This window comes from Triticum urartu, chromosome 5, assembly GCF_003073215.2.
Source record: "Triticum urartu cultivar G1812 chromosome 5, Tu2.1, whole genome shotgun sequence".
NCBI lineage: Eukaryota > Viridiplantae > Streptophyta > Magnoliopsida > Poales > Poaceae > Triticum > Triticum urartu.
The window spans coordinates 576,764,097-576,777,019 of NC_053026.1; the positions used below are offsets into that span (position 1 = coordinate 576,764,097).

Genomic DNA, 12,923 nt, shown 5'->3' on the forward strand with positions numbered 1-12,923 from the left:
TGCTTTATAAAGCCAATGCTAGCTATCATCAAGTGATCTCATAACTTTCTTCTGAGCTATCATGCTACCATGTAATGGAATATATATAACGCTATATGTGTACCTAAGTATCCATTAAATTGGTTCTAAATCACTCAATTACATAGTATGAATGCTCGGCTCGCTCTTGCTTTTTGTGTCATGGGCGCAACAGGTTGTCTAGTGAGTATAAAACCCTGAAGGCAGCCTAGATATGACCGACATCATGCTTGCGTTGCATCATAAGTTTTTTAAAGAGAAATTAGATGGTTTTCCATAAGTTTTTTAAAGAAAAATTAGATGGTTTTCGAGAGCACAATGCTTGTTTTTGTGCTCGATTTAACGCGCTTCAGAGGAAGAGCTTCCTCGACCAGCAAATAATTCACATGGCCTATGTGATTAAGTCACGATGCTAGTTCAAGATCAAAAGAAGTACAAATCTGAAGAGTGAAGTACACAGCATTTACTTGCCGAGGAGGAGACGGAGACAGCACTGGAAACATCAGAGACTCCACAACTCACCGCACGTCAGTTAGCTCCAGATTACAAGCTATGCAAGCCTAGTAGTCTCAATAACACACTATACAGCAAGCTCAAAGCTTGAAAGCCAAAACTTACATCGCCAATACTGCGCTGTACTCAGCCAAAACGAAAAGAAACAGATCATCAAAGAATGCAATGCACGCACAAAACAGAGTGGTAACCAATCGTCTGAAGTTCTGCATTTACATGTGTTTGGCTATGGGATGGCGGAGGCTGTGGTCATTGCTGTGGCCTATGCAGACGCCGCCATGGACTCAACGTGGTGGATCTGTCGAGGAGCAGCAGGAGGCCAAGGAACGTAGTTGACAAGCCAAACGTATACCTGTGGAGTAGTCATGGAAGCAATTTAGGGTTGCATCAGCGCAAAGAAGGATAATCATAGGTTCAGAACGATTCATGGTATAGGACTACCTGGTAGTAGAGCTTCTTCTCCAAAAGATTACGGAGAGCAACCACTGCAGCAAAGATATCAGAAGTTATTAATTTCCCAAGGATGAGAACAGTGGCAATGTTATGGAACACCAAACTACTCAAGGGTGGACATGAAAATTCAGATGGAATTAGCAAAGGCAGTTCAAAAATAAACAAATACTCTGTATTATATAATGGTTTCCTTTTCCAAGTTTCAGCTCCAAATAACGTAACAGAAAAACAGAACAGACATATCATGCAACATATATTTTCAAGTGTCATTGTATCTCATTACTATCACGTCTAGATGAAAGGATAACAAGAAAAGGAGTTCAGTCTGTAGTTGTGAACAATTATTAGCTGAAGTATTGTTAGCATTTGACATAACTTTGGTACATGAGCTCTATTCACTTCACAAATTTGTTTATCAATAATCATCACAACCAATGAAAGCATTTTCATGTAAGGTAACTGTCGTTTAAAATTCAATTATTAATGACCATGCTGGATTACTACAAAGTGTATTATATGCATACAAGAGAGAAGAATATAATTGCTGCGGCACACCATTTAGGCATCTCAAGCAACAATTTTGTACTAAAAATATTGGGGATGGTATATTAACTTTGACCGAACACACACGATGATGATATAAAAAATATCTTGCAGTAATTTAATTTATCTAGTTCTATCTCCCACGCAGCCATACTTGCAAAATCCCATTTCATCTAGGCCACCACCAAAATCTTGCACTAAATATATTAATCAGATGCGATGCAATTCTGCAAATGTGCAACTCTCCAGTGTACTAAATTAGCACCTTAAGCACATAGTGCTAATGCACTCTCCCAAATGTACCAAGTAACTAGAAATGAATCCACCAAACGAGAAGTACTTCTATGCTCTCCTAAGAAGAGACACAAACTAAATCCTGAGCATTTCCAAATATAAATATATGCAGCCCAGTCACTAAATTGTCAACTCAAAGTTATAATAAACATCAAGTTTGTGTTAACAGCAAAGAGTACACAAGCTGATAATCACACCTCCAAAGCAAGCTCATGCACTCAGTCTAGCTGCAAATGTTGAAATCGCTTATAAACACATCATATGGCATCAACTTAACAAAGAAAGAACGGCAAATCATCAGCACCCTAAAAATAGTTCAGAGTACTAACTGGTGCCTTGATGCTTCAATTCAAAAGAAATCAAAAATTCATTTCAGTTTACAAAGTTTAACAAATGCCAAAATTCTGATTCTGTCCCTCACCCAGCCAAGATTTGCAACGCATTTCATCCGAGGCACAACCAAAATTTCCCAAACTAAATCCATTAATCACCGAGGCACAACCAAAGTTTCCCAAACTAAATCCATTAATCACATGCAATTCAATTAAGTTCCACAAAATGTGCTAATCTCCTAATTTAGTGTCAATATGCTGAAAGTCAGCACCGCTCACTCACAAAACCAATACACAATGAAACTACCAATGCACAGATGATTGCTTACCAATGCATAATGAGATTACCAGCTTACCAACGACAGTGACAATAATGAGAACTCGATTATACCTTGCAAATTCCTAATGCCGAGAATCTCTTGGCCGGGACAACAGCCTTGTTAACAATGCTTTTCCTCTCAGAGACCACTTCCCAGCAGAGTCGACGAGCCATCTCCCTTGCCATGACCAACTGTGCTCTCTCCGCCCGCAGCGCCGCAATCTCTCTATGCATTGCCGCTCTGTCCGCCTCCAGCGCCTCCACCCTCGCATACAAACCCCCTGCATTGCCGGCTACATCCCCCACGTACTCCCCCACCACGGCCACGGCCGCCATCTTCGGGCTCGCGCACCTAACATCCACCGTGTACTCGAACTCTTTCTCCACAGGGGTGGTGAACTGCTGTTGATCTTCATCATTGTCGTCAACCATGGCTTTCACCTCCATGCCAGCACTGACTAACAATTCGGCGCCGTCCCCCTCTGCCTCGGGGGTGACCAGGTCGATCTGGTCCGCGTGCCCGCGCTGCTCCTCGTAGAGCTCCTCGTCCTCCTCGTCGGAGAATGTGTCGGGGTCGATCCCGTGGGACTGGAGCCGCGAGTGGTAGGACGCGGCGAGGTCGGAGAGCGAGGCGAGCTCCTCCTGCACCTCGCGCTCGTGGTCGGCGCGGCCCTCGGCGTAGCGGCGGAACTGGCGGGCCTCCATCTGGGCCGCGGCCTTCTCCCGCTGCAGGCGCTCGATCATGAGCATGGCCTCGCTGGCCGCCGTCTCGGCCGAGGCCCGCTCGGCCTCCAGCTCGCCCTGCAGGCCCAGCGCCGACTCCTCCGCGGCCTCCTTCTCCATCGCCAGCCGCGCCGCGGCCGCCTCCAGCTCCTCCACCCGCCGGAGCAGCTCCGCCGCGCCCGCAGCCGCCCTCGGCGACGGCTCCGGGGACCCCGCGGGCGGCGGCCTCCGCTTCACCGACCGCCGCGACTCCTGCGGCGATGTGGAGGAGGAGGGGAGGGAGTCGGGGAGCTGGTCCATGGGGGCAGCATGTATGTGCCCCGCGGGATCCGCCGATCCCCAGCCCCGGATCCCGGCCGCCGCCGCCGGCGGCGTCAGCGCGGCCGCCGTGGGTGGGACCGGACGGCCGGCGAAGGTTCCTTTCGGCGGGGAGGGGAAAGGCGGGCAGTGGTGGGGTGGCGTGAGTTGGACGGGACGTGAGCTGAGCTGAGCTAGGCTGGAAGAGGCCAGCGGCAGCGACAGTGCTCAATAATTCATCCGATCGACCGGAAATGATCCGGATAGTGGTACGATTAGATTAAGGGAGTTGGGAATAAACGGGTGGGCATCATCATCACATCGCGACGGTGAGCTTTCCACGTCGCCCGCGCGGAAAGAAACCGTAAAAAGAATGAAGCAGCCGTCGCTCACGATTTGATTTGATTTGATTTAATCTAACATTTCCCTCGCGCGTTCGGGGAAGAACAGAGGAAGATAAAAGGCGCGCACTAGCTTTGTGTAGGTTGTGGGCATTGCCAACTTGTTTCCTCAGCTACAACAAAAAAGGAACTTCTCTCAGAAAAATAAACAACAAAAAAGGAACTTGGGAATTGTGTGATTCAGGGGCATACGGTCGCGCTGCTGCTACGTGCGCCGCCACTAACCGTGGGAATCGTGCAGGCGGGGTTCGTCGCCGATGTGCCGCCACTCCTGCGGATTTTTGTTACGTGCTGCGAGCTATCTGTCCTGGCTTTGGCCTGGCCACACGATTTTTATTTCTTGTAGCGCGCCTTTTTTTTGCTCGTCGGAAGCAGGTGAGGTCGACGGGAAGAAATGGCACAGGCAGCGCCGCCGGCGGCTCACGGCGACTGACGTTTCCTGATCCGGCAACCCCGGTCAAGGTTGTGAAGAGCAGGGGTCAAGGGGTAAAATAGGGACAGAGGTCAATGGCGTGGTCCGCTCCGTGGGATGGGAGGAGCGCGGACATAGCTCGTGGCGTCATTGGACGTGCACGTGAAACTTCAGCGAGATCGGCGGTGTCTTCAGCTTCCTCGTGGCATGTCTCGTCCTATTTTTGTCTGCAGAGCAAGTCCTAATCATGCACAGTGAGTGAGGTATGGTCCTGTTTATATATACTCCCTCCATTTCAAATTACTTGTCATAGAAATGGATGTATCTAGAACTAAAATACATCTAGATACATCCATACCTGCGACAAGTAATTTGAAACGGAGGGAGTACCTGACATGATTATTGCTGGAGCAAACAAAGCGAGCTCAACATTGTCACTTCGTTAACAACTTATTTAGGATCAAAGCTTACCTTGGGCTGGTGGAGCCAATACGTTCAATTATCTTAGTAGACTGCACACATCCCTTGAGTATACGAACACTGGGAATCATTCTTTATAAATATAGTGCAGTAAATGAAATAAATTAATATTGATCTACACAAATGTAACTATTGATAGCAATCGTACATGATTACTCCAGAAAAAAATGAAGAGACAAAAGCACATAAATTATACTATATTTCAACCACCACCGTTAGAGTACCTCAAAACACCAAGAAGCTTACACAGCATTACCACTCTTCACAAAAGATGACATCTAGCTATACTCGGTACTTAACCCACAAGCGACTCTGGTGGCAGTGCCGCCAACCCTCGTCTTCTATCCTCTGCTCCTCCTCTCTCTCGTCGCCGCCTAGGCAAAGCCCCTCGCGGTGGCTGGCGGCGGGGGTCCTTTTCCTCCCTAACCATGCCATGCATCACGTGATGCAGTGGCGTGCGAGAGATGCGACACTCGCGTGGATCGCCCTGGCGGCACAGCGCGTGACCCATTGGCGTACCCAGCGTGTGTGCAAGGTGTGCCGTGGCACACCCAGAAAAATTTGATTTTTTTATTACCATATGATATTTAGGCCCAAATCAACCCAAGCCCAGCGTGGCAGCGCCCCAGCCCATGTACTCCCGAGCGAGGCAGCGAGCCATCGATACAGTCATCGCTCGTCGGCCAGGCAGAGCGCAACCGCTGAAAGACCTAATCCAGCGCCCCCTGCCCCTCATCCCCATCCGCCCATCCCCGTCCCCATCCGGCCATCCCGCCGGGGTCGTCCGCCGGACCGCCGCTCCTTGCCTCCTTCCACCGAGAAGAGTCGCCGCTCTGCTCCCCTTCGAGCGCTCCTTGCCTGGCTGGTGATCTCCAGCCACCACGAGCCGCCGCCCGCCGGTCGCCAAACGTCCGAACTCCGTAGCTCGGTGGAGATGAGGAGCCGCTTCCCAAGCTCCTGAATGGCCCAATCCTCGCTGAATTCCTAGTTCCTGACGCCCTTTGGCCTTTGGGTGAGCTTCTGTCAATAGTATACTATATATCCATTCAGTTAATTTGCTGTCCTGAACTGCCAATTGATTCTTAATTTTGTGCATGAGGGATGATATTTGGTGCAGTGCATTATATTGAAGGGAATATGTTGCCAATTGAGTAGTAGTATTGTTCAATCTTAAAGTTGTGCTTGTACTAAGCTTTGCCTAGCTGTCTCTAATAGTTGTGTTTTTTTTGTAATTGTAGAACCAAAGATGAAGAGGAATGGTGGCATTCAGTCCTTTTTTCGGAATTATGAGGCTGCTAAAAGAAGGAAGGTTGTAGCCGAAGAGCAACCTGAATATATAGTGTCAAATATTGAAGATGAAGCAGTCCATTCTCCACCTCCAGTCCATTCTGCAGAGATTGAATTTGATATTGAAGATGAAGCAGTCCATTCCAATGCAGAGATTGAAAGTGATAGTCAAGATGAAGCAGTCCATTCTCCGTGTGCAAGGCCATATAATATTCAATGGCTTCCTCCTGATTCAGGGGAGAGGATTCCTATTTTAGAGTATGATGTCGATGATCCAGATGAAGTTTAGAGACGATACATTGCAAAGCAAGCAGTCCAACCATATGCACACAACTTTCAAGTCAGGAAAATCTATGGTAAAAATCGACACTTCAACTTTGTTTGGTTTGAGACCTACAAATGGTTAGAATATAGTGTCAAATATGAGGCAACATTTTGCTTTGTGTGTTATTTGTTCAAAGGAAAATCGAATGGGGGGCCTAGGGGTGATGCTTTTGTTAATGGTGGTTGGAAAAATTGGTATAAGCCCGATGCATTGGTTAAACATGTTGGTGGTATTAATAGCATTCACAACAAAGCTCAAGGGAAATACACTTTATTTGTGGCACCCCAACCATCAATTGATAACATTATGGTGAGGGTGGATAAAGAGGATTTGCGTATGTACAAGGCTAGGCTGACTTATTCACTTAGATGCTTGAGGTTTCTTTTGAACCATGGATTGGCATTTCATGGACATGATGAGAGTTAAGAATATAGCAATAGGGGGAACTTTCTTGAACTTCTTAAATGGCTTTCGGAAAATGATGAAGAAGTTAATAAACTTGTTTTGAACAATGCTCCTGGAAATTGCATCTTGACTAGTCCAAAGATACAAAATCAAATAATTGAATGTTGTGCGGCGCAAACAACTAAAAGAATTATTGAAGATATTGATGACGACCTCTATGCAATCCTAGCTGATGAGTCTAGTGATGCATCTCATAAAGAACAACTTGCTCTCTGCATACGATTTGTTGACAAATCGGGAAGAGGATGTGAGAGGTTCCTTGGAGTTGTTCATGTTGCCAATACAACTTGATTGTCACTTAAGGATGCAATTCAAACTTTGCTTAAAGATCATCATTTGACTCCTAGTAAAATACGCGGGCAAGGATATGATGGGGCTAGCAACATGAAAGGGCAGATTAAAGGGTTGAAAACATTGATCATGAAAGAGTCACCCTCTGCCTATTACATCCATTATTTTACACATCAACTTCAGTTGGTTCTTATAGCTATGGCAAAGGACAACGAACCATGTTTGTGGTTCTTTGATCATGTTTCTTACTTGCTCAATATTGTTGGAGTTTCTTGTAAGCGCCATGATATGCTTCAAGATGTTAGAGCTCAAAAGGTGTTGGAAGCACTTGAAATGGGTGAGATTGAAAGTGGAAGTGGGCTAAATCAAGAGATGGGACTAGATAGACCCGGCGACACTCGTTGGGGTTCTCATTTTAAAACCATTATGCACATTGTTAGCATGTATTCCACAATCCTTGAAGTACTTGATGCTATTGGAAAAGATCCTTCACAAAAAAGTGAGTGGACAAGAATACGTGGAGTTGCTCAAGCCTTTGAATCATTTGACTTTGTTTTCAATCTTCACTTGATGCTTGTTATTCTTAGCTATACAAATGAGTTGTCCAAATCTTTGCAAAAGAGAGATCAAGATATTGTCAATGCAATGACACTTATTAGTTTGGCAAAGAGTAGAATGCAACACATGAGGTCGCATGGTTGGGAAGAATTTCTTGCAAAGCTAACCTTATTTTGCAACAAACATGACATTCAAGTTCCTTTGTGGGAGGATATTTATGAGCCTAATCAAAGATCACGTCGGTATTATGAAGTACAAGCAAATGATGATCGTTATAGAAGAGAAGTATATCTTGGTGTCATTGATCAAACCATTCAAGAGCTTGACAATCGGTTTGATGAGGTTAATACGGAGTTGCTTATTTGCATGTTGGCTTTGAATCCCCTCAATTCATTTGCTTCTTAGGACGCACTCAAGGTAATGAGACTTGCTGAATTCTATCCCATGGACATTTCAAGCACATATTTGATAAGGCTAGAATTTCAACTTACTAATTTTATTGATGATATGAGACAAGATGATAGGTTTAGAAATGCAAGTAATATTGGTGAGCTCTCTATTATGCTTGTTGCAACAAAGAAGCATGTTCTTTATGATTTGGTCTACTTACTCATCAAATTGATATTGATGTTACCGGTGGCGACAACGAGTGTTGAAAGAGTATTTTCAGCAATGAATCTAGTGAAAAATAAGTTGAGGACTACTATAAGTGATGATCGCTTCATTGATTGCTTGGTGACATTTATTGAACATGATGTGTTCATGGAAGTAAGCGAAGATGACATAGTTGATGCTTTCATGGCAATGCAAAAACGTAGAGTTACCTAGTGATGTAATTTTCTACTTATGCTTCTTTCATGTAAGACTACTCGTATTGTAATTGAGCACATTTGAGATATATTTTGTGAACTAAATTGTTGTGAGATTTGCATTAAGCTACTCATATTATTATTTTGCCATATTTTGTCTGACACATGGATTAGGTGGGAAAAAATAGAGTGTGCACACCCTTCATTTTTTCCTAGGTCCGCCACTGGCGTGACCGGGTCTACGGTGCAGTGGTAGCTGCGCATGCATGGATGTCGTCCCTTGAGCTGCCCCGTGGCCCTTGGCGTCTGAGCTGAAGATGGTGGCGTACTCTCTCACTCCTCGGACTGCTCCGTCAGCCCGTGAACCCACTCTTTCGGCTAGTGGGGGTGGTTGGGGCTCAAATCGGAGGAAATTCTTGACCAGCGGTGGCGGGCTGCACATTGTTCTCCTTCCTATAGGCGACCTCGAGGTTCAACCCCTACCCTCCTCCTCCATGTCCCGAGTGAAAGTTCTAAATTCCCCTGGTTGGGCGGTGATGGCACTCTGACAGCATCATTTTCCTTCCTGAAGACCCGCCTTGGTACTTTGGATTGGTGGTCGAGGCTTCGGAGTGGGTGGTCGGTTGCCAATGTATCTTCAGTGTTGTTGTTCGGTAGCTTGTGGTGTGTGTCTTGTTCTAGGCCGAAGGCGATGATGATATCGGCGGTTTTCTTCGCGACATGAGCTGGACCTGTTTGTGGTTTGCTCCGCGGCACCTTGTTGGCCCTGTCCATACTTGCTCGGGGGAGAGCAATTCTACCTCCTAACGGTGGCATCCTTCGATCCAGGGTGAGAGGGCAGGGAGGCTCTTAGGATGTAGAGATGAACGGGGACAAAATAATGGTTGGCTGATGGCTCAAGAATTTGTGATCTTTTCCGAGTGATTCTTATTTTGTTTGCACTGGATCTTTGCCACTTCTCGGTTATTTCTAACGCTAATCCTTTAAAAGAGAAGAACAATATTTTTTCTATTGTTTGGCAGGAAATAACATTTATGGAAGGAAACCAATGAGGATTACTATAAATCAGGCCAAATGGAGCAACTTCCATGTGGAGAGCCAAGTCACCAGGCACACCAGAGCAAAAGACGATCTTCCATGCGGGCGTCAGCGCTCGCATAAGCGGTCATATGAGGTGCCAACAGCTCCACCATGTCTACACAAGACACTTTCGTGAAGGGATCGAGGGGAGAGGAGAACCCTAGTCGCCGCCACCACATCCAGAACAGAGGAGGTGATCCGAAGAACCTTCGGAGATCTTCTTAGGTTTGGTCCTTTCATCTCCATCACCATCTCATCATTCACTATTGTAAGAGGAATTCCAAGTTGTGAGAATAAGTTGTAACTCTATTCATACTCATTTGGAAATCAAGACTATTGGAGTTATCCATTTCATCTTATTGTGGATCTTCATGGTATTATTGATATGGTTTTCATGGGTTTAATCTCTTGTGTGATTGGTTTCTTGAAGGAAATATGCCCTAGAGGCAATAATAAAGTTATTATTTATTTCCTTATATCATGATAAAAGTTTATTATTCATGCTAGAATTGTATTAACCGGAAACATAATACATGTGTGAATACATAGACAAACAGAGTGTCACTAGTATGCCTCTACTTGACTAGCTCGTTAATCAAAGATGGTTATGTTTCCTAACCATGGACAAAGAGTTGTCATTTGATTAAACGGAATCACATCATTAGTTGAATGATCTGATTGACATGACCCATTCCATTAGCTTAGCACACGATCGTTTAGTATGTTGCTATTGCTTTCTTCATGACTTATACATGTTCCTATGACTATGAGATTATGTAACTCCCGCGTGCCGGAGGAACACTTTGTGTGCTACCAAACGTCACAACGTAAATGGGTGATTATAAAGGTGCTCTATAGGTGTCTCCAAAGGTACATGTTGGGTTGACGTATTTCGAGATTAGGATTTGTCACTCCGATCATCGGAGAGGTATCTCTGGGCCCTCTCGGTAATGCACATCACATAAGCCTTGCAAGCAATGCAACTAATGAGTTAGTTGCGAGATGATGTATTACGGAACGAGTAAAGAGACTTGCCGATAACGAGATTGAACTAGGTATTGGATACCGACGATCGAATCTCGGGCAAGTAACATACCGATGACAAAGGGAACAACGTATGTTGTTATGCGGTCTGACCGATAAACATCTTCGTAGAATATGTAGGAGCCAATATGGGCATCCAGGTCCCGCTATTGGTTATTGACCGAAGACATGTCTCGGTCATGTCTACATTGTTCTTGAACCCGTAGGGTCCGCACGCTTAAGGTTTCGATGACAGCTATATTATGAGTTTATACGTTTTGATGTACCGAAGGTTGTTCGGAGTCCTGGATGTGATCACGGACATGACGAGGAGTCTCGAAATGGTCGAGACATAAAGATTGATATATTGGAAGCCTATGTTTGGATATCGGAAGTGTTCCGGGTGAAATCGGGATTTTACCGGAGTACCGGGAGGTTACCGGAACCCCCCGGGAGCTATATGGGCCTTAGTGGGCCTTAGTGGAAAAGAGAAGAGGCAGCCCTGGAGATGGGCCGCGCGCCCCTCCCCTCCCTTGGTCCGAATAGGACAAGGAGAGGGGGCCGGCCCCCCTTTCTCTTTTCCCCCTCCGCGAATCCTATTCCAACTAGGATTGGGGGGGAATCCTACTCCCGGAGGGAGTAGGACTCCTCCTGGCGCGCCTCTCCTAGGCCGGCCGCACCCCCCCTTGAGCCTTTATATACGGAGGCAGGGGCACCCAGAGAACACAAGTTGATCCACGTGATCATATTCTTAGCCGTGTGCGGCCCCTTCCACCATAGTCCTCGATAATATTGTAGCGGTGCTTAGGCGAAGCCCTGCGACAGTAGTACATCAAGATCGTCACCACGCCGTCGTGCTGACGGAACTCTTCCCCGACACTTTGCTGGATCGGAGTCCGGGGATCGTCATCGAGCTGAACGTGTGCTAAAACTCGGAGGTGCCATAGTTTCGGTGCTTGATCGGTCGGGCCGTGAAGACGTACGACTACATCAACCAAACGCTTCCGTTGTCGATCTACAAGGGTACGTAGATCACACTCTCCCCTCTCGTTGCTATGCATCACCATGATCTTGCGTGTGCGTAGGAATTTTTTTGAAATTACTACGTTCCCCAACAGTGGCATCCGAGCCTAGGTTTTATGTGTTGATGTTATATGCACGAGTAGAACACAAGTGAGTTGTGGGCGATATAAGTCATACTGCTTACCAGCATGTCATACTTTGGTTCGGCGGTATTGTTGGATGAAGCGGCCCGGAACGACATTACGCGTACGCTTACGCGAGACCGGTTCTCCCGACGTGCTTGCACATAGGTGGCTGCGGGTGACAGTTTCTCCAACTTTAGTTGAACCGAGTGTGGCTACGCCCGGTCCTTGCGAAGGTTAAAACAGCACCAACTTGACAAACTATCGTTGTGGTTTTGATGCGTAGGTAAGATTGGTTCTTGCTTAAGCCCGTAGCAGCCACGTAAAACTGCAACAACAAAGTAGAGGACGTCTAACTTGTTTTTGCAGGGCATGTTGTGATGTGATATGGTCAAGACATGATGCTAAATTTTATTGTATGAGATGATCAGTTTTGTAACCGAGTTATCGGCAACTGGCAGGAGCCATATGGTTGTCGCTTTATTGTATGCAATGCAATCGCCTGTAATGCTTTACTTTATCACTAAGCGGTAGCGATAGTCGTGGAAGCATAAGATTGGCGAGACGACAACGATGCTACGATGGAGATCAAGGTGTCGCGCCGGTGACGATGGTGATCATGACGGTGCTTCGGAGATGGAGATCACAAGCACAAGATGATGATGGCCATATCATATCACTTATATTGATTGCATGTGATGTTTATTTTTTATGCATCTTATCTTGCTTTGATTGACGGTAGCATTATAAGATGATCTCTCACTAAATTATCAAGAAGTGTTCTCCCTGAGTATGCACCGTTGCGAAAGTTCTTCGTGCTGAGAACACCACGATGATCGGGTGTGATAGGCTCTACGTTCAAATACAACGGGTGCAAAACAGTTGCACACGCAGAATACTCAGGTTATACTTGACGAGCCAAGCATATACAGATATGGCCTCGGAACACGGAGACCGAAAGGTCGAGCGTGAATCATATAGTAGATATGATCAACATAGTGATGTTCACCAATGAAACTACTCCATCTCACGTGATGATCGGACATGGTTTAGTTGATTTGGATCACGTGATCACTTAGAGGATTAGAGGGATGTCTATCTAAGTGGGAGTTCTTTAAGTAATTTGATTAATTGAACTTAAATTTATCATGAACT

At 45.9% G+C, this 12,923-nt stretch overlaps 1 protein-coding gene across 1 annotated transcript; it reads right to left on the minus strand.

Moving 5' to 3' along the window:
- Positions 1-508: 508 nt before the first annotated feature.
- On the minus strand, positions 509-3,887 carry LOC125510890 (myosin-binding protein 7-like). The gene is made up of 3 exons (XM_048676178.1): positions 2,545-3,887; positions 973-1,016; positions 509-883 (listed from the first exon to the last, which is right to left on the minus strand). Exons 1-3 carry the CDS (start codon positions 3,493-3,495, stop codon positions 781-783), a joined length of 1,098 nt encoding a protein of 365 aa, XP_048532135.1. The 5' UTR covers positions 3,496-3,887; the 3' UTR covers positions 509-780.
- Positions 3,888-12,923: the final 9,036 nt, after the last annotated feature.